Source organism: Raphanus sativus, chromosome 5 (genome assembly GCF_000801105.2).
Source record: "Raphanus sativus cultivar WK10039 chromosome 5, ASM80110v3, whole genome shotgun sequence".
NCBI classification, from domain to species: Eukaryota; Viridiplantae; Streptophyta; class Magnoliopsida; order Brassicales; family Brassicaceae; genus Raphanus; species Raphanus sativus.
The window spans coordinates 3995369-4017078 of record NC_079515.1 but is presented as its reverse complement, the minus strand read 5'-3'; the positions used below and the strand labels follow the sequence as shown (position 1 = coordinate 4017078).

At 34.7% G+C, this 21710-nt stretch overlaps 5 protein-coding genes, 1 long non-coding RNA gene and 1 other non-coding gene across 9 annotated transcripts; 4 read left to right on the top strand and 3 right to left on the bottom strand.

Annotated features, from left to right (window-relative positions):
* Window positions 1–3024: 3024 nt before the first annotated feature.
* Window positions 3025–5830, top strand: LOC108862885 (plant intracellular Ras-group-related LRR protein 9). Its single transcript, XM_018637148.2, has 3 exons — window positions 3025–3784; window positions 4665–4831; window positions 4922–5830. Exons 1-3 carry the CDS (start codon window positions 3095–3097, stop codon window positions 5550–5552), a joined length of 1488 nt encoding a protein of 495 aa, XP_018492650.1. The 5' UTR covers window positions 3025–3094; the 3' UTR covers window positions 5553–5830.
* A 1084-nt stretch (window positions 5831–6914) lies between these two features.
* LOC108862886 (probable sugar phosphate/phosphate translocator At3g11320) lies at window positions 6915–8708 on the top strand. Of its 2 annotated transcripts, XM_056986049.1 has the most exons (5): window positions 6915–7575; window positions 7696–7799; window positions 7902–8130; window positions 8204–8396; window positions 8465–8708. In XM_056986049.1, the coding sequence occupies exons 1-4, from the start codon at window positions 7126–7128 to the stop codon at window positions 8348–8350; spliced, it is 930 nt and encodes a 309-aa protein (XP_056842029.1). In that variant the 5' UTR covers window positions 6915–7125; the 3' UTR covers window positions 8351–8396; window positions 8465–8708. The 2 variants fall into 2 exon arrangements, with proteins under 2 accessions (XP_056842029.1, XP_018492651.1); XM_018637149.2 differs by having other exon boundaries at window positions 8204–8708.
* Window positions 8709–10164: 1456 nt separating this feature from the next.
* On the top strand, window positions 10165–13047 carry LOC108862884 (laccase-22-like). The gene is made up of 6 exons (XM_018637146.2): window positions 10165–10298; window positions 10377–10528; window positions 10625–10869; window positions 11386–11517; window positions 11595–12524; window positions 12742–13047. The coding sequence occupies exons 1-6, from the start codon at window positions 10209–10211 to the stop codon at window positions 12870–12872; spliced, it is 1680 nt and encodes a 559-aa protein (XP_018492648.1). The 5' UTR covers window positions 10165–10208; the 3' UTR covers window positions 12873–13047.
* A 445-nt stretch (window positions 13048–13492) lies between these two features.
* On the bottom strand, window positions 13493–13565 carry TRNAR-CCU (transfer RNA arginine (anticodon CCU)). The gene has a single exon. It is a non-coding gene; the product is annotated as a tRNA-Arg (tRNA).
* A 272-nt stretch (window positions 13566–13837) lies between these two features.
* On the top strand, window positions 13838–15316 carry LOC108857471 (transcription factor DIVARICATA). Its single transcript, XM_018631459.2, has 3 exons — window positions 13838–14094; window positions 14315–14708; window positions 14811–15316. Exons 2-3 carry the CDS (start codon window positions 14317–14319, stop codon window positions 15181–15183), a joined length of 765 nt encoding a protein of 254 aa, XP_018486961.2. The 5' UTR covers window positions 13838–14094; window positions 14315–14316; the 3' UTR covers window positions 15184–15316.
* Window positions 15317–18924: 3608 nt separating this feature from the next.
* LOC108860930 (uncharacterized) lies at window positions 18925–19768 on the bottom strand. 2 transcript variants are annotated; one of them, XR_008946349.1, is made up of 4 exons: window positions 19705–19768; window positions 19515–19637; window positions 19324–19421; window positions 18925–19239 (listed from the first exon to the last, which is right to left on the bottom strand). It is a non-coding gene; the product is annotated as an uncharacterized LOC108860930 (long non-coding RNA). The 2 variants fall into 2 exon arrangements; XR_008946348.1 differs by having other exon boundaries at window positions 19324–19411.
* Window positions 19769–20409: 641 nt separating this feature from the next.
* LOC108860345 (WUSCHEL-related homeobox 5) lies at window positions 20410–21429 on the bottom strand. Its single transcript, XM_018634239.2, has 2 exons — window positions 20902–21429; window positions 20410–20758 (listed from the first exon to the last, which is right to left on the bottom strand). Exons 1-2 carry the CDS (start codon window positions 21254–21256, stop codon window positions 20529–20531), a joined length of 585 nt encoding a protein of 194 aa, XP_018489741.2. The 5' UTR covers window positions 21257–21429; the 3' UTR covers window positions 20410–20528.
* Between the last annotated feature and the right edge of the window lie 281 nt (window positions 21430–21710).

Sequence of the window (21710 nt, the reverse complement as noted above, 5' to 3'; positions counted from 1 at the left end):
TTCCTTTTAGAATTATTTTTTACACATTGTGATCTCAACTGACAAAGAACATAAATACTGATGAGTTTTAGACATTAATACAATATTATTTTATAATAATTCCAATTATGTAAGTAAAATGTAATGGTTAGAAAATAATTATGTGGTTTAAGAACATCAACATTGATCCACTTAGAAAAACTCACTAATTGATGTTCTTAAGAGCATCAACAAATGATTCGTATGTAGTCTCTTAACTGTTAAACGAAGAAAAAGATAGAAAAGGTAAGAAATAGAAAAAGAGAAATAGATTGGTTCTTTATTAAGAAACCTTTGTAACAAGTCTGTTTGATTATGTGTCAATTAATAAATGGTTCATGTTTATTATTACTATTATTTATTTAATTTATTTATATTGTTATTATATTTTTGAGAAATTGTGGGAAAATATTCGTTTGTTGAGGATGCTCTATAGTCATAGTTTTGTGAGAATTTCTCAAATGAATTTTTCTGTTTATTTTTTTGGGAGAAATTTTAGTGAAAAACTGGTAAATCATTATGTATGCAAAATCTAAAGATTAGATGATTTAAACAAAAGTACTAAGAGTCAGCCCCATAGGATGAGTTTTAAACGAAATAAAATAGTATTTTATTTGGGCAATTTTCCTAGGTAGATCGTTTTGATATTTTTGTCACAAAATAGTCCACGAGGAAAAAATGATCAACATATTTTATTTAACAGGATAAAAGACTTGTATACTCAATATATACAAATACAAATAAATAAAATAAAAAGTAAAAAATTAGAAAAAAATTATTTATAGTTTCGAATTATATGTTTTCAAATTTTATTTTTGAAATTAGAAAATTCTTTTTTGAAAATATTTTTAAAAATTTTATTTTCAAGTTTTTAGTATTTATTTTTTTATTTTATAAAAATTTAAAACATAAACCCAAAACCCAAAACCATACTTTTTAATTCTAAACCTAAAGTTTAGATTAGTTAACCTAATGGCTATAAGTGTAAATTAACCCCTTTAATGAAATATTTTGATCATTTTTTCTGTATGCTATATTTGTGACAAAAAAGATTTTAGTAGTATCTTAGGGAATTTCTCATTTTATTATGATATAGTAATTTGATAGTGTTTAAACTTCAAAAAAAAAGGAATGTTCTACTAAGTGACAAGAGTTTGTGTGGTATCTACTGAGTATTTTAAAGTTTCTCTTTACCAAAATTGATGTGGATGCCTTCTGCAGAGGTGTACTTAGACGTTAGTAAGATTCTTTCCGGGGTGTTCAAATATCTGGATTATCAAAAAAAAAAAAACTGTTGTTATCTTTTTTAGTTTTTACATTTTTTATTTTTGTTATTTACTTAGATACTCTGAAAGTACTTTTTTGTCGACACTTTTTAAGTATTTATGGATAACAATATGGATTTAAACTAAAAAGGATTACACAGGAGATTGATGTTTAATCTGCCAGCTTGTGGCTCCAGATTTCTCTGGTTTGTCTCTGGGAGTTTGTTTAAATTCCCAGCTCTTGTTATCATCACTATGTAATTTTTAGTTCGACGAGCTATCAAAGAAAACTGTTGAACAAAAATAAAAAAATTCCGTGGATAGTACTTTTTAGTTTATCTTTACAAAAATAGTTTTTAAAGAGAAAAAGTGACCAATTTTTTTTATTAAAACGTAAAACATGCATTTATACACTTTGGATTAACTAATCTAGATTTGGGGTTTAGAAAGGTGGATTTTAGGTATGAGTTTTAAATTTCAAAAAATAAAAAATAAATATTAAAATTTTCAAAATAAAAAGCGCTATTTATGTCATTTTAGTTTTTGAATGTTATTTTTTTACAAAACCTTAAAAATGTCTATTTAGGAGATTTGCCCCAAAAATACGATAAGTATTTATCTTGTTCTAAATATTTTTCTAATTAGATAATTCTCTTTCTGTTTTTCTTTTTAATATATTCTTTATAAATGCTTCCTTCACCATATTTATCCTTTCAAAATTTGCTTTAATGCATATAAATCATATATGTAGAATGGACACTATTTATCCAGGAACATTCGTTTACACGTGGCGACTTGGCATTGGCAACAGAGAGAAAGAGAGGGAGAGAGAGGGAAAATACAAGAAAATAGCGTGAGACCCAAGCAAAGCATCATCTTCATCAATCATCATTCATTCTAATTCAGATCCAATCATCACAATAAACACAACTAAACTGGAGAAAAATATTAAGAAACAAAAGGTACTCTCAACAATTTTAATATAATTTCGTTCAGCAAGCGCAGAGCAACATCCCTAGTGTGTAAAAAGAGTATGATTTAAGATCAAGAAGATTGCTAATTTTAACTTGGAATCTTCTAATAATAAATTCTTTTTCACTATTCTTATTTTCCAAATATACTTTAAATTTTGTTTTCTATGTAATTTGGTTACAATCTAAGTAATAAATAATTTTCAGTTGATAAAAAATCCTCTTTTTCTCTTTTTATATTTTTAGATAAATGATTCCTTCACCATATATATTTATACTTTGAGAAAAAGATAAAAATAGCACCAAACCAAGTTTTTGTCACAAAATAGTATCATAAAAAGGAAAATGACCAAAATAAGTTTTATTGAAGGGTAAATATGCATTTATAACCCTTGAGCTTATTAATTTACAACTTAGGTTTAGAGCTAAGGGTGAGTTTTAGTAATGTGTTCAAATATTTAAAAATAAAAAATAAATATCAAAATTTTCAAAACAAAAAGTGCTATTTTGGTCATTTTATTTTTTTAGTGCTATTTTGTGATAAAAACTTAAAAAATGCTATTTTAGAGATTTGCCCCTATCCTTTCACCTTTTTTTTTTTACCTTTGAAATATATGATAAGTATATACAATTACATACTTGATAACGACAACATCTAGTGAGCAACATTGGCTTACACGTGGCGACTCAGCACCAGAGAGTTAGGAGGCAAACACTAAGATAGCGTGAGACCCAAGCATCATCTTTTTATCATCATTCTCATTCACTTCTTTCCCCGATTCAATCAAGATCCCAATCATCACCACTCTCTTCTTCATACGCCCAAAGCTACAAACAACAATGGCCGCAGATCCCAACCCTAACAAATTCCCCGTCCTCTCCTACGTCCTGGCTCGTCTCCCTTCCTTCACCGGCACCAAATCCTCCTCCCCTTCATCCTCCTCCTCCGCTCCCGCCTTCGATGTCGAGCAGCCACCACCGTCATCGATCGAGATCGTCACCCAGATGCCTCACCTGGCACGCCCGTCCGTCCTCGCCTCCATGACCAAATCCATCTCCGACGTGGCCCAGACCCGATCCGTCCTCCGCACCCTAGGCCCCAGACCCGATCACGAGACCGTCGACAAGGCGCGCGTCAAGCTCTCGGAGATCGAGAGGGTTTCATCCGAATCGGTTAGCGAGGAGGGAGAGGATAAGAAGAGGGAAGAAGAGATGGGGAAGGAGAAGACGTGGTGCGAGTCGATTCTGAAACTGGAAGAGGTTCACGACTCGTACGAGAAGCTGTTGAAGGAGGCGGAGGAGAGGCTGGTGAGGATTTACGAGTCCGTCGAGAAGGATGATGAGGATGGCGTTGCGGCGGTGGCTGCGGAGGTGGAGGTTAATGAGGAGGTTGTGGGGATACTTCAGCACGCGTTGGGTAATCAGGTGGAGCGTGTGGATTTGTCTGGGAGGAAGCTGAGGTTGCTACCTGAAGCGTTTGGGAGGATCCAAGGGTTGCTTCTTCTTGATCTCTCCAACAATCAGCTCCAGGTTACCTTTAATCATAATCTGTTTCACAATCTGATAACCGAACTAACCAAAATCGAAACCGAAATAACTGAAATTAACCGGATTTCTGTTTTTGAATTTTTATTTAATTTAAACCACTGAACCGCTTTTGACCAACAGAAACAAAACACTGAACCGCAAAACCGTAAACTTTGGAATTTTGTTTTGAAACCGAACTATCCAATAAACCGAACCTTCAATTCGGTGAAATTTTACCCGAACCGAATTATCCAAAAAACGAACCCGCAGTTAAAGCATGGAACTTTGGTTTAAGTTCCTAGAGGGTTTGGGAATCTGGTAATCTCTAGTGTAGTTTAAGGGTACATTTATTTGGGAGTAATTATTTAATGGCTGATGAGCAATTAATCTCTTTAGTAAAAGATATGGAGTGATCACTAGATTACTAGTTGCACTTGATTCTGGCCTTATTCTATTGAGTAACGAACAATGCCTTTTTACTCTGATGTTATTCATAGACATTTTGTATCAATTATGTCTAGTAAGATGTGGAATTAAAGAGATTCCGGCAGCATATATGTGTGTTGGTTTGCGTCTGAGATTTTGGCCGTTAATATCCGTAACAATGATTTCTAGTTTTGGTTCTGCCATCATTGATATTGTCCGGTCTCTGAGAGTGTATATAACCTGTGTCCAATAACTTACAAAAGCCTCAGGTATGGCCTACTAATGGGTTAATTCACGTTTTGAAACGAATGCTGTTGATGTCCATACTATAGATATATTCTTTGATTGTTCTGAGGTTGTGATCTATGGCTTGAGCTGTTTTTAGTGATACTAAATAAACGTTCAGTTTCTGTGTGTTTACTTGTCTTGACTGATTGAGGTTAAAATTGTCCAACAGGCTATTCCTGATTCAATAGCGGGATTACATGGTCTTGTTGAATTAAATGTCTCCGGTAATGTTCTGGAGACATTACCAGACTCTATCGGTCTACTCTCCAAACTGAAAATTCTGAATGTCTCCACTAACAAGCTCACCACCTTGCCTGATTCCATCTGCCGTTGTGGGTACGTAAATACATTCACTCTCACTTTGCCGCCAAGTTTTGATTTTTTTTTCTTTCCTAATTAATCAAACTTTAACCACTTCTCACTCAGGTCGTTGGTTATCTTGGACGTGAGCTTCAACCGTCTCACCTACTTACCAACCAACATCGGGTCCGAGCTAGTGAATCTAGAGAAGCTCATGATCCAATACAACAAGATCCGTTCCTTCCCGAGCAGTATAGGCGAAATGAGATCCCTGACATACCTCGACGCCCACTTCAACGAACTGCAAGGCCTCCCTGATTCCTTCTGCTTGCTCACAAACCTCGAGTACTTAAACCTGAGCAGCAACTTCAGCGATCTCAGCGAGCTCCCTGCTTCGTTCGGCGACCTCATAAATCTCCAAGAACTCGACTTGAGCAACAACCAGATCCACGCCCTCCCGGACACTTTTGGGACGCTAGAAAGCCTGGTCAAGTTGAATGTGAGCCAGAACCCGCTCGTGGTCCCACCGGAGGAAGTGGTGAAGGAAGGTGTTGAACTGGTGAAGATGTTTATGGGTAAGAGAAGGATACTCATGTTGGAAGACGAGGAGAAGAGGAGGACGGAGGAGGAGATGGAGGAGGCAAACGCTGGGTGGCTCACGAGGACAACGTCCAAGCTGAAAACCTATGTCTCAGATGTTTCAGAGTATCTGGGATCGAACTCTCCTCGAGACTCTTACCTTGAGCAGAAGCTATGAGTGTGTGTGTGACTTTTGACTTGAATAATAACTCTTTGATTCCAAAGAGATGGGTGCCTCTCCTTTCGGTTAACTCTGTCCCCCCTTTTCTTTCTTCTCATTAGAGTATATTAATGAAGGACACTCTTTACTTTGTTGTCCGTTTTGATTCTTTCTGATGGGTTATGCCTGTCTGTCATTTAACTTTAGGTTCATACTTTAGAATCAAACCTTCTCGGATTTTTGCCCATGTTTTTTTGTGGGTTAATAATAAAAAGCTCTGAAAGGAGTTTAACTGAGTTCTGTGTTTAAGCTTGATGAATGCGTCTTGGATCTTCGTTGATCTTTCCAGAGACATGGCAATGGTGATTCTCCCCTGGTATACAACAGCACTAAACTGAACATTATTTTCACCGACTGAACATTATGGTTTATTCTGAGGAATGAGTTTTATCGTCGGTGAGCGCGTTTCGTCAAAGTCAATAGACAAAAGAACGTGCCCCGTGAGTGGCATTAAACGGATGATATTCCACTTGATGACCCCTAAAACACGTTTTACTAATAAACAAGATGGTGTTGGTGTATCACCACAAAGTCGTATAATATTACCAAAACAAGTACTCTTATTTTACTAGAAACGAATATCTGAATAGATAATATATATTATTGCGAGAACCGAACAATTGACAATTCAACTACTTATCTGTAACAAATCTATATTTTGGTTTGCAATTGTCTATTAACTATTTAAATCCTTTTATTGCATGGTTAACCATACAAAGTTTAGTGAGTTGAAGTATATAGATGTACAAAACTTGTACTCTCTTTGTATCACATTAAGTGGTGTTTAAAGAATTTTTTTTTGTTCCAAAATAATTAATGTTCTGACTATTCTATGTAGAATTTAATAGCATTTGAATTTTGTGACCAATTATAAAATGCTGTCTTTTTTTTATTAGTTAGAACTATTCTCATTTAATAATATTTGTATATAACCAATATAAATTTTATAAAAGTTAGTATGTGTTAAAACCTTAAACATCACTTATAGTGATACAGAGGGAGTATCTTTTTACCCAACCACCTACATTTTCTATTTAGTAAACTGAGCAGGTATCATAGTTACAAACAATATATCAAGTCGCCATTATAATAAACTCAAAGTGTCATGAACTGTATTTTATTTGATACATTAAAATGGAAGAAGTAAAAAAAAACTAGTAAAGAAAAAAAAGTCAGAGGTTCCTTTCCTTGGTTCATACACATATGATCCATGACACTTTGATTATTATTCGAGTCATCAATAAACAATTCCTTTTTTTCCTAAAAATATCGTTATTTATTGAATGCATTTATTGAAGAATTAAATACTATACAGAAACTGGTATCCACTGAGAGAAAAGCTTATAAAAATATAACACAAAACGCATTAAAAAAAAACGAAACTGCAAAGAGAGAGAGACGAGTCGAAGAAGAAGAAGAAGAAGAAGAAGAGGCGTTGTTGCTGCTAAGCTTTAACCAATCCCAAAACCTCTCTTCTTCATTCTCCAATCCCGACCTAATTAACCAACACTCGAATTCGAATCCAATTCCGATGAAGACGGCGGATCCGAACGGCCGGTTCTTCACGATCGGTCTCGTGGCGTCGTGGTACTCCTCGAACATCGGAGTCCTCCTCCTGAACAAGTACCTCCTGAGCAACTACGGGTTCAAGTACCCGATCTTCCTCACCATGTGCCACATGACCGCCTGCTCCCTCCTCAGCTACGTCGCCATCGCCTGGCTCAAGATGGTCCCTATGCAGACCGTCCGATCCCGCGTCCAGCTCCTCAAGATCGCCGCCCTCAGCCTCGTCTTCTGCGTGTCGGTCGTCTTCGGCAACGTCTCCCTCCGGTTCCTCCCGGTCTCGTTTAACCAGGCGGTCGGCGCTACGACGCCGTTTTTTACGGCCGTGTTCGCGTATATGATGACGATGAAGAGGGAGGCTTGGTTGACTTATGTCACGCTCCTCCCTGTTGTCACCGGTGTTGTCATTGCCAGTGGGGTAAAAAATTAATTAATTATTTACTCTAGTTTTTAACTGTTCGAACTAGTGCTGCTATAGAGTGTAGAGTTATTACGAGATTTGAATCTGATTGGTTTGATTCGTGTATTGGTTTGTTAGGGTGAGCCAAGCTTCCACCTGTTTGGGTTCATTATGTGCATTGCAGCCACAGCTGCGAGAGCGCTTAAGTCTGTTCTCCAAGGGATTTTACTTTCTTCAGAAGGGTAAAATATCAATCTTTGATAAGTCTGTATATTTGTTAAAGAGTGGTGGTGAAAGTGTTTTTTTTTTACTGAAAATTTTGTTTTTTGTTTTGTTTTTTGAAGGGAGAAGCTGAACTCTATGAATCTTCTTCTTTACATGGCTCCTATAGCTGTTGTGTTCCTTCTTCCTGCTACGCTCATCATGGAGAAGAACGTTGTTGGCATCACGATCGCACTCGCCAGAGACGATTTTAGAATCGTTTGGTATCTGCTTTTCAATTCTGCGCTCGCTTATTTCGTCAACTTGACCAATTTCTTAGTCACTAAACACACTAGCGCTCTGACTCTGCAGGTAACAAACACAATACATTAGCACTCTTTTCCTTATAAGAAAATTGACTTATTTTATTACTCTATGATGACAGGTGCTGGGGAACGCGAAAGGTGCAGTAGCCGTGGTGGTTTCGATCCTGATATTCAAGAATCCTGTCTCGGTGACTGGAATGTTGGGTTACTCGCTCACCGTCTGTGGAGTTATCCTCTACAGTGAAGCCAAGAAACGAAGCAAATGATAAATGAAATTATTCCGTTTTTATTTTGTTAGGTCCTCAGTTTCAGGTAAAAACACACCAAAAAGAAGTTTCTTTTTACTGTGAACAAGAAACCTTAAAACAGCATCTTCTTAGGACCAAGCATCAAAGGATCAGAGTACTACCAACAGCTATCATTTAGAGGACTTTTGACAAACACGTGATATTTTTTTTCCCTTCTTTGTGTTGTGTTTTCCACAGCTTTTGTCGTAGGTTGTTCCAAGGGTAACTTGGGTTTAGCTTTCTTATTTTTGTCGATTCTTTTACAATCTAGTTATGTGATGTCAACATTTACAAACACTGATTAATTAATGGAAAAGACAAAGGGCTTTTTCTTTCACCTGTCTGTGAATCCAACTTATGTTCTCTAGTGTTTCACTGGATTGTGCATCTCAGGTCACAGAGTTTCCATTTCAAACATATATACATTTGGTCTTATCTTATGTTGATCAAAGATTATTCAAGACAAATTACACCAGACTAGACTTAGTGTTAATTCTTTGGCAACAGTGTCTTGCTAGCCAAACCCATTACACTTGAATCTTTTCCAGAGAACAACACAATGATAAAGGCATATTGTATGTATTTATGAAAAGTAAGGGTTATAGAGCTTTGACTCGCTCCAACTCTGATTTGAAACATAGTTGTAATTTGTTCAGGTGGCTAAAAGGATATTCATATCACAGAAAACCAAACCGTCACTAATTAACTGTGTTTTATTGTCTATATACTATTATATATAGTAGTAAGAAGTTATGAACGTGAAAGCTGCATGCGAACCTGACTAGAGCGATTTAACAAGGGACACAATGTTCAAGCAGTGGAAAATATGGCGTAGGCTTGTTCAATGTACTGATATAGTGATATGAAATAGGATTTTGAAAGACTATGTCTTTGTGGTGTTTCTTATGGTTTATACATAACATTAACATTAATTTGGATGTCATAGGTGAATCCTGATGCGTGGATGTATCCGTTGTGATCTGATCTACTTGTTTGCGTTGGATTTGTTTCTGAGGAAATACTAGAGAGTCTTCTTGCAGCTGAAGAGAGATTTTCTTGCAGCTGAAGAAACCAAGTTTGATTAATTTCTTGGTTGCTCAGTCTTGGTACTAGTCGTCTTACCCTTGCTGCCTAATTAGGATGCTCCTTTAACTGTTAAACTTCTTGCTTATGTGTGATTAAGCAAAACTCTTTATTTATCTTTTCAGTAATACAATTAAACCGGGACTTGTGGTTTGGTGTTGATTAACTTGAGAATAAAAGTTCAATACAGTGAAGCCATCATGGTTCGAATCCCCAGCTGGGGAATTAACATATCTCTTTTCAACAGTTTGAGATATTTAATTATTAATCTGTTTTTTTTCTTCCTATTTATTAGTTTTTTGAGAATCTGAGTGATTACTGATTAGAGTAAGTTGAGAATAATCTTCCATTTTAGGTTGATTCTATTCTAAGCGAAGAGCGATTTGATGACAGTTGGAAATATTATATGAGTATTATATGAGTATGTTCTATAAAAAAAAAAAAAAAAAAAAGAAAGAAATATTATATGAGTATGTTTTGTCTCTAGTTCCACCATGGAAAGCTACTTGTGACTTGTTGTAGCTCTACTCTCTTAACTTGAGTTGCGATAAAGTACTCTTGTCTCCATTGCAGATGAGAGGTAAACTTCAAAGTGTTATTATCCTCCTATCTTCTTTGTAGCTTTCTCTTCTTTATGTAATTTTAAAGTTAAAAAAAAAAAGACTACAAGATCAAGTCACTCACACAGCCTATATTTATAGAATCATAGATTGGTCGTCACAACTTCAGTTCCAAGCAAAGGCTGAGAGAGAGAATGACTTATTCTTGTGGTCGCATTTTTCTTCTTGTGTTTCTCTCTCTTCTATATTTGGCTGAGGCAAACATTCGTCACTACAAGTTCAATGTAAGTAATTACAGATTTACGAGTCTTCTTGGACAACAAGTAATCCACGACTAGTTTAATCTTCCCTTTATGAGACAGGTATTGATGAAGAACATGACCAAGCTCTGTTCAACCAAACCAATAGTTACCATTAACGGCAAGTTCCCTGGGCCAACTCTATACGCAAGAGAAGACGATAATGTGATCGTTAACCTCACCAACAACGTCAGCTACAACGTCACTATCCACTGGTAGGTACACAAACTCAAAAAGAGTGATGACTCCGTGCATTCAAGTTGTTTAAACAAATCTTGACATATCTCTCCATTTTGGGTTTTTTTTTTCAGGCATGGTGTGAAACAGTTAAGGACGGGATGGTCCGATGGCCCGGCCTATATAACGCAATGTCCGGTCCAGCCTGGAGGAACTTTTATCTACAACTTTACTCTCACGGGTCAACGAGGAACGCTTCTATGGCATGCTCATATCTCGTGGCTTAGGGCGACGGTCCACGGTGCTATAGTTATTCTCCCGAAACGTGGTGTACCTTACCCGTTTCCTCGGCCTCATACCCAGAAAATCATCGTCTTCGGTTAGTTTTATATAACTAGTTAGTTACTAGCTACCAGAGCCAGTCACAAGATCTCCTGGGACCCTATTCAAAATAAAATATTTACATATTATTTAATAGTTTTACTAGATTTTGATTTGTATTTTAAAAACGGATATATTTTTATTTTACAATATTTTAGAAATTTAATTTTTATATTTATGTATTTTAGTTAAATTTGTGTTTTTATTTGTAATCATATTTGTGTAAAATATTTTTTTTTAAATTATTAGTAAAATATTTTAATAATTATATTAAAATAATTGGACTAAACCTATATCAATAGGTTATATTGTTGTTTTAATAAAATAGATAAATAAATACTTTTATAAATGTTATACACAGTTTTTTTAAATGCATAATTTTCATAGCATATTGCTTATTTATATCTAAATCATAACAATGCAAATTCATCTAATATTTTTTTATAAAATATAATTTATTTTCACTTTTTATTGTTTTCAATCAACTTTTTATTTTATGAGATGAAATTTTCAGGTGAATGGTGGAAATCAGATGTTGAAAATGTGATTAAACAATCAACACAATCCGGTTTACCACCAAATCTCTCAGACGCTCACACCATTAACGGACTAACCGGTCCACTCGCCGGTTGCAACAACTCCCATGGTATGTACTAGGCTTGACAAAAGGCTATTTGGTTTAATCCGGTTCGGTTACTTTGGTTTGTTTGTCTATGATCGCAGGATACACATTACACGTTGAAACCGGGAAGAATTACCTCTTAAGGATCATAAACGCTGCAGTTAACGACGAGCTCTTCTTCAAGATCGCACAACACAAGTTAACCGTCGTCGAAGCAGACGCATCCTACACTAAACCGTTTACTACCGAAACGCTTTTCTTAGGTCCAGGTCAAACAGCAAACGCAATCTTGACCGCTAATCATCCCAAAGGAAACTTCTTAATGACCATTTCTCCCTTCATGGACACCGTTGTCCCCGTTGATAACGCAACCGCAACCGCCTTTTTGCGTTACAAAAACATAACAACAAAATCTTTAATTATGTCCAAAACTCCTCCAATAAACGCTACAAGCATCGCTCAGAACTTCTCAGACGCTCTAAGAAGCCTAAACTCGCGCGACTATCCCACCAACGTTCCTTTAAAGATAGACCACTCGCTGTTCTTCGCTATAGGAGTTGGCGTAAACCCATGTTCCACGTGCATTAACGGAACCAAGACCATTGCTGACATCAACAACGTTACCTTTGTGATGCCAACGACGGCTTTGCTTCAAGCACATTATTTCAACAAAAGCCAAGGAGTGTTCACCGATGATTTTCCGGGGAGACCCTTGACGCCGTTTGACTACACCGGCGGTAATAGCAGTACACCGTTGAGTAATCTTCAGACAAAGAACGGAACACAAGTCTATAGACTTGAGTTCAACGCAACCGTACAGATTATTATCCAAGGGACAAGTGTTATAGCACCGGAGAGCCATCCTACGCATCTGCATGGATCGAACTTCTTCGTGGTTGGTAAGGGATTAGGGAACTTTGATCCGTTGATGGATCCTAAGAAGTTTAATCTCGTTGATCCGGTGGAGAGGAACACTGTTAGTGTCCCTACTGCAGGATGGACAGCCATTCGATTTATAGCAGACAATCCAGGTAATAAATCTATATTGTTAATGAATTAATAAAAAATTCATATCCGTAGTTGTAGAAATAATGAACTAATATATAAAATATCAAAATATATATAAAATATCAAAACAAAATTGGTTTTAAGTTCGGATTAAAACCAATCCAAACTATATATGAAATTTCGTTTTAAGTTGGAAGTTCTTAATAAGTTTGAATCCGAACTAATTTTGAATTTGGTTAGGTGTTTGGTTCTTCCATTGTCACTTGGAAGTGCACACTTCTTGGGGGCTTAAAATGGCGTTTCTTGTGGAAGACGGCAAAGGTTCAAACGAAAAACTTCCACCGCCTCCAAGTGATCTTCCAAAATGCTAAAAGAGATCTTTTACATCTGTTGAGCTTTGAGATTTGTTTGGCTATTTGTACATTTAAGAAAAAAAGTCAATAGCCTGGAAAGTTATAAGACTTATTCAGGTCTTTTGCATTTTTTCTTTCTCTTTGTTCTTGTTAAGTTTGTACAAAAAATATTTATGATTGGCACAGAAATGAAATTTCAAGACTTCTTTTAATTTCAGAGTTTACGCTAATTAACATCCGGTATTGATTATAGTTAGATAACCATATAATATTTACATGGCTATTTCAATTAGTTTTCTTACTAACCAGTAATCATAGTTATTCCGTTTCATCTGTTTTACCTGTTATGCAATGTCGATTCAGCTGTAAAGCCATAGGCCATAGCATGTTTTGTTTTAGATTAGACTTTGGTATGGTAGACTTGTAATAACAAAAGCTGGTTGAGTTTCTTGGATTTTTCTGTTTAAGGAAAGTAATCTGTATCTTTTCTAAACATCAAACAAGTAAAAACAGAAACTTTAAATTGAGGCTAGTGGGAGCTTTAACTATTGAATTTGTCATACTTTTCTAAAAAAAATCTTGGCCGACATAGATACACTGAACATTACCCATAAATAAACAAAATTATATAATTACACCGCGCCAGGTAGGGGTCGAACCTACGGCCTTCTGCTTAGGAAACAGACGCTCTATCCACTGAGCTACAGGCGCTTGTTTGCTACATTATTAACTATTTACTCAATGTTTTTAAATTACATTACATAGTCAACCCGTGTGTGGACCAGAAGAAAGAGTGGACGATAGAATAAATTTGTCGTGTTATTCAGACTACTGTATTTTATTACTAAAATCATTTCAATAAATCAATAATCTTTTCTAATGAACCGCAAGAATCCGAGTGGTAACCATTCACTTTTTCTCCATTCATAATATGCCAAATTTCACTTATTAAAACAAAAAACAAAAGAGCCTATCCTTTTTCTCCTCAGTGCCCCCGAATTAATAGTGACTCTTTCTATAACACTCTTCCTCCTTTCTCCTTTATAATTGAGTCTTCAGTTTCTGAGTCCGACTCTTCTCATCATCACAGCTTCAACTTCTCATTATTCTCATCTGGTGGCTTTGCTGTCTTTTGTCTTCCTTGGACGACCTGCTTTTGCAGATTCTCATAGATTCTTCAAAGCTTTAGTCCAGATTCGAGGGTCGGTTTCATATGCTTGAAATCTCTCACCCAAATCAGGTTCTTGATTCCTTCAGTATATGGTTCTTGATTTTACCTTCCCTTGTGTCATTTCCCACTTTGATTCCTAATATATATATCATTAAAGTCCTATATATAAATATAAGCTTCCATATTTTCCTAAGACATACCACAAATCATTTATCAGTCATACACACACATAATGGACTTTTTTGAGATGTGTTTGTAGTTTAAACTTTTTCTTTATTTTTTGTATTAGCTATGGAGACTCTGAATCCACTCTCTCACGTGCCTATCTCTGATTACCGGTCTGTGGGTCAAGATATGGTGAGCTTACAAAGCTCTAGCAGCATCTGGACTAAAGAAGAGAACAAGATGTTCGAACGAGCCCTTGCCATCTACCCTGAAGACTCACCCGATCGCTGGTTCAAGATTGCTTCCATGATCCCTGGAAAGACTGTTTTTGATGTAATGAAGCAATACAGTAAGCTCGAGGAAGACGTTTTCGATATTGAAGAAGGACGTGTCCCCATTCCTGGTTACCCTTCTCCTTTAGGGTTTACCCAGGACACGTGTCGAAAGCGACCTAATGGAGCCAGAGGATCTGATCACGAACGGAAGAAAGGAGTCCCTTGGACAGAGGAAGAACACAGGTTAAGAGAATCCTTGCCCTATATTGGTTTCTTGCGGTACAAGTCATTCCCCTGTTTTCTTAGGGCTTACATTACTCTGTTTCTTTTTCTTGTTGCACGCAGGAGATTCTTGCTAGGGCTTCTCAAGTACGGGAAAGGTGACTGGAGAAACATATCGAGAAACTTCGTGGTGTCGAAGACCCCAACGCAAGTTGCAAGCCATGCCCAAAAGTATTACCAGAGACAACTCTCAGGAGCCAAGGATAAGCGCCGGCCAAGCATCCATGACATCACAACCGTCAACTTTCTAAATGCCAATCTCAACCGTTCCTTTTCTGATCATAGAGATATCCTCCCGGATTTAGGGTTTATCGAAAATGATAAAGCCGAGGAGGGACTAATGTGTATGAGTCAGAATCTTTTCTCTCCATCATCAGCTCCCTTTGATGCTGCCTTTAACTTTGCTGGAGTAAATGCATTTAGTGCCGGAGCTTAAAGTAAGATATAATCACCAAACTCAAAAGTTCGAATGAAGTTGTGTTGTAAAACTGTAATGAAAAACCCAAGTCTATATATGTTGTGTCATAATCTTGTTTTCTATACATGAATGTGACTGTGTATGTGCGTCAGTGTGTGTTTGTGTTTACGAAATCCCCTATTAAATTTAAATATCGAGGTTTTCTGCTCCATTAAATATAGCAAATGCATTCAGTGACTGCAGTCCTGGTGTGATGTGGATAATCACTTTGATTATGAAAAAGCATGTGATAAGATTATTCTGATATTAGTGTATCGACAAAATCTAATATATTTAAGATTATATTTTAATTATATTTTTATTTTCATATTTTTAATGGTTAAGATATATTTTTCAAAAAAAAAAGAATTTACTTTTTTGATGATATGTATCAATTTCTCTGTTATTAGTTTTCATAGACTATATTGGATTAATGAAGTGTTAGACGAAAAAATAAATATAGTAGTTAAAAGGACGTGCATTTTGATAAACATTTAACAACAACTTATTTTATGAAGCTAAATGCAAAGATATTAAGACTAGGAAGATCCAGCACCACACATAAACGAGAGATTTGTTCAAAGTTTGTTGTTTGTGGTTATATTTGTATGAGGCAAATGGCTATAGTTAAAGTAACACGATCACAGATTCATCCGAATATTATAAATACTTAAATATGGCAAATTAATTTGGGAAAAATATGATATGGTTGGAAATGTTGTGTTGAGTGTAGGTGGAATGTATAAACAATTGATTTGAGTATACAAAAGAGGCTGACTCTGCTTTCCACTTCTGACCAAAGAATCTCACTCTTCTCATCTATTCCAACCCCTTTGCCACCCCAGGACTGTCTAACAGCACGTGCAAGTAGAGCGGTCGAACAGAGTCTGAATTTGAAATTTTTTTAAAATATTAAGAATTTTTGAGATAAATATATAAATTATGATATATAATTTTAAAATTTTAGACATAATACTAAATTTGGAGCCGATAATTTTTTTAAAAATATGTCAAATATATATATAAATAAAACTATAAACTTTTAAAACTATTCTTTTACATCGTTAAATATACCGTTAATATTTTTGAACATGGTCCATAAATAGTTCGAGACGGCCATGGCCTCCCCATATATATATTTAGAATTAAATAAATTGGTATCATTTGGATAAAAAAAATAGGTTACAATATTATTAGAAAATATATTGTTGTGTACTATAAGCATAAGCCTAAAAATGATTTAAAGTATCTACTGTGTTGTTCTGAGAAATTTTTTACCATGCTTAGTAGTTTGAAAATCCATTTTAAGGAATAAAATAATTAGTACTTAACCTCTGTAAACTTAGTAAAATTATATTTTCATCACATCACTGTATAAAAGTTCTCTTTGTAAAATTGAAGGTAAAACAAATATAAATGAACTAAGAAATCACTTGAAGGACCTTTAATTTTATTTTATTTTTGAAAAATTGAAAATAAATGTGTAACTATTAAACCTTCGACAGAAAAATATAAATAAATTTTATGCTGTTTCAGAAAAGTATTTGTTGAACCAAATTAGTAGAAAATAAATACGAAATACAATCCCAAATAATTAAAGTTTCTGACCATATTCAGCAAACCTATCGTTCAAATCACGAACAGTAGTATGGATATCTACTTTCCTTTTCATATTATTGTTAAATAGTGATTGTATTTTCAAGAAAATATGTACAAAATACTATAAACAACTCGTTTATTTTCAAGCGTGTCTCCTTGTTTGGGACGAATTTCATGCAAATTTGAACTCCAAAATACTACTAAGACCATGATTAATCCTGATCTTTTAACTGGAGTTCTAAACGATTAAGAAACATTTCTTAATTTTCTTAGATTTTAGCTAAGAGAAACTAAAAATCGTCTCTTAAATAAGAGATATAAAAATTGTCTCTTACTCGAAAAGTGTAAAATAAAAAAAAATATCAAATCATAAATTAAGAATTTGATTTAAAAAAAAGTGTAAGAGTTCTCGTCACATAATTAATTATGCAACTTGAAACAAAATTGATTTTAAATGTATATGCAAATCATATAAAATGAAAAATCTCAATCACGTATGAATAACGTTAAAACATAGTGATATGCACTGACTGCATATAATATGCATGATCCATATTTTTGTGCTTAAAAATATATGATCCATATTTTAATTTTGGTTTTGTTGAAAAGGAAGCTGCCTATATTATATAGGCTACATAAGATGATTTGCATGTTGGATAATCATTTAGAAATGATCAGTATTCACCTTCAAAATTAATCATTTAAGTACACCAACATAACTAAATATAAGAACTAAAGTTCACCAATTCATGCTGTATAATATTACAAGACTTATCATTTTTTTTTTTTTGAGAATTACAAGACTTATCATGAAAGTTGAGTTATTAATACTTCCAGTTTTCATATCTCAAAATGATCATTCTATAGTATCTAAAACAAAACTATTACGAAATGTTTTAAGTGACAAAATACCTATTGTTCCATATATCTTGGAAATTAGTACATGATTTAGACTAAGCTAGGCGATTATATAAAACAATGACGAAACTTAATCAAGCAAATTAATTTATCATCATGCACATTAAAGCATTCGAATTAATTGAATTACATATCTTCTATTTTAGATGAATCTTGATCATCAATTGTGATATGCCATTGCAATTTGCTATTGCAATTTGCTAGTCCTGTTTCGGATAAAGAAAATAAAGTTGTTCTTTTCCTCTCGCAACTTTGTGGCTTTATTTCTTTTGCCAACCTTTAGTTATTTTGTCACTTTCGATCTGGTCGCCTCGATGGGATCTACATGCCTTACACTGATGTATACCAATCTCTAAAACGCTCAATGTTCTTACGTCATACATGCATTAAAATATACTATTACAATATACACTATTTGGCATACATATAATATATCGGTGTGTCTATATCCACTATTTGATGACTAAGATTTGTGATGATAACATGAAGAAGAATAAAAGTGGATTTAAATTGAAATGACGATTTGTTAGATCTTTTCCATAGCAAAGTATAGGGCCAATTTTAGAGAATTATTATATTAACTTAAAATATAAAAATTATTTATTTTTAGGTATTAATTTTTTGAAAACTGTATTTTTATGTATGTCCAAGTATGAACACACTAGCCGCACAAATGATGTATTTTTAGGTATTAATTTTTTTGAAAACTGTATTTTTATGTATGTCCAAGTATGAACTCCAAGAAGCCATATTTTACATGTAGCTGTTGCATGTATTACTATACCAAGCGACATGCACAAAGGGCCTGCGTGAGTATAATAACATCATGAAGAACATTAAAACAGTGAAATAAGTACGAGAATCGTCGAGAAGCTTTGCGACCTAAGGCTAATCCTAATCATGAGCATATTAAATTAAATTGTATGCAAACAAACAAAAATATTTGTTTACTTGTAGACTTTAGTTTAAATAAGCACAACACTTATCAAGAAAAAAAAAAAGAATGTTCCTTCAAAGGTAGGCTTAAAAGCAAATATTGCGTAACAAAGCACGTTCTTGATTCATAATTTCATTTCTGCTTATCATCATATCCTTTCCACGAAGCATGCGTCATTAGTTAAAACTTTAGTTTCCAAGTAAAATGCATTTTCCTCTTTTTTTGAGTTATCATTACTATTGAAGAAAGAACAGTAGAGGGAGAAGACAAGAACAATGGAACCAGAACTTAACCCGTTTAAAAAAAAAAAAAACTTAACCCGTTCGTCACTAATCGGACCCTCTTTACAGGCAGCAAATGACAAGAGCAATATTCAATAATAAAACCTTCCAAGCTCAAAATTTGCCTCTTTATTTTTAACTCCCCGCGATTGGTATGGCAACGGCCAACGGGCTTTGAGTCCTCTGCTTTTTCATGTTCCTTGTTGAGTCTAACCTTGTTGTTGATCAAGTTGTGGAGGGCAATTACACTTCGGATGAGGAAAGAAAGGTAGATAACAAGCATCATGTCATTTGTTTTCACTGCCCAAAATGAACAAAGTCAGGGAGAAAAGAAGTGTAAATAATATGATAGAAATGAGCAATTTAAAGGAGGAACAAGCAAACCTTCAAATGCCTTAACCAACTCATTGACATTCAAGTTAGGAATTAAGTTGAATACGTCCTGAAGATTTTAAGTATGGTATTTTATGATCTGAACCATTCTAGCAGAACAGTAGATTAGAAAAACGATAACAAGTTTGAACGATGTAACTTCTACTGATCAATCTAGGATTAAAAGGTGGAAGTATTCTAACCTGAAGATGGTAAAAGATCTCATGGTTTAATGGGAGTTTCCCTTCGATTACAAGGTCAAGGTAACTCCAAATCTTCCTGAGTCTTGCATCCAATCCCTTCAGAGCAGTCAGTTTTGCAGCAACCTAGATTACAGTTCAAATTATTTTAACTTCCTCCACCATATAGTAATAATCAGTGATAGGTAAGAACCTTAGTTGCCAAGGTGTGTCTTTTACGTTTTCTCTCCGAGGGAGCTTGAGTTTGCTTCTTCACGAAAACTTCTTAAACCAACTCTCTTCTCTTAAGCGGAACCAAATAATGGGCCCTTTGTAGTTATAAAGCCCATTTGTACTTGGGATGCGACCACGCAATAATATTTATGACCCGAGAATTTTGTATTTTTAAAATCTTTTGGTTTTTCATATTGGACCGGTTTAGTTGTTGTACATGTAAATTGGTTTGGTTACCCAATAACAGTTTAAAGTGTTTTTGGGCTGATTTATTATTTTATTACAATTTTTAAAACTTATTATATTGTAAAATTATAACTAACAATTATATTTTATGAGTATTACACTTGAAAATTTAATTGAATTCTGGCTATTAACCAATATAATTGATTATTTTTAATTTTAGATTTTTGGGTATAGAATATTCATAAACTTTTAATGAATCATTACTCACTGACTAATGAGGCTTCTACTGTTTGAAGTGCTTAATGATCAGAAATAATTATTCACGTATTTGTAAATAATCTTCTCCTGATACTTAAATACAACATAACGATGCATTTAATTGAAATATTTTTTCGGACCTCTATTTTGAAGTCAAAAATTCTGTAAAAGCTTCCATGGTATTAGTTCTTATAATTTACTTTCAAACTAACGGAAATTAACAAGCAACTGATGCTTAGACTTGTCATAATTCATACATTGGAAATTTTGAGTCACAATCTAAAGTACATAAGATCTCCTAACATGACTTCTTTTAAAATCTTATCGGACTTCCAAGACATTATTTAGGTGGACACTAACTTAAAGAAAGTTTAATCGAAGTTCCAACGGCGACGGATGTTCCATCTCAGCTCCACACGATGAATACGAAGGAAACGTGGTCGTGTTGGTCTCTCGTATGTACTCACGGTACTGGTTATGACCTCTGCTTCTAATTTTGTCCACTTTTGATTCTTGGAAAGAATTCACCGGAAAGAGTTGTAATGTTTCTATTACCCTCTCCTCCTCGTCTTCGTTTATCTCAAAAACATCTGCAAGTAGTACCAATCATCCTTAACAAATTAAATACATTTTTATATATCATCAAAAACAACTTGTTAGAGGAAATAGAAAATAACTAAAAAACATTTAGATAGAGATTAATATTAGTATCACAAAAATCATAAAAAACTACCTCTAGTTGATGTTTGACGATGATGATGATGAGAGATATAGTCATTTTCTTGATGATGATGATGATCAAAATCAATGGAGATTTTACGGCGTTTTTGCCTCTCTCTAGCCTTATGGTTTTGGAACCAATAGAAAACATTCTTACTTTCGATCTTGCCATAGAAACTGAGCTCCGTAGAGATCTTCTGAATTTGGTCAGTGGTCGGAGTTCTAAGACCGGCTCTGAACAAGTCAGTCAATACCTTCAACTGCTCCACCGTCGGGTTCCACCTCCCGCACTTAGTCCCCGTCCCTCCTCCTCCTCCTCCTCCTCCGTTGTTGCCACGTACGCTACGAACTTTCAGGGGGAAAGACATTTTCAGATATAATCCTTAATCAAGTGTTCGTTTTAGGGCTTGTTGTGTACTCGTATATAAATGCGGAGATCTAGTAATGGTGTTCAAGTTAAAAGATAAATAAATTGGTAAATTGTCGGGAGGGAGAGGTTTTCGAGTTATGTGTCGTTTTATGATGAGTTGTTTATTACGAAATGCATGCTTTGTTTTTTCTTGGGATTTGGGAGAGTCTGATCCTTGCAGATTTGATCGTTTTCTTTATCCTATGTCCTAACCTATCTTGGCCTCTGTCCCATGTTACCATGTATATATGTATATATACACGTATAGATATACTATGCCATAATTTAAATTTTTGTATCTGACGTTCCAACGATTGAAATAAAATACCGACCTCAAATATACTTTGTTTTTGTTCAACTACTTGTTTTGTATAATAAAAGATAATGAACATCAAAGTTTACAATTGAAACAG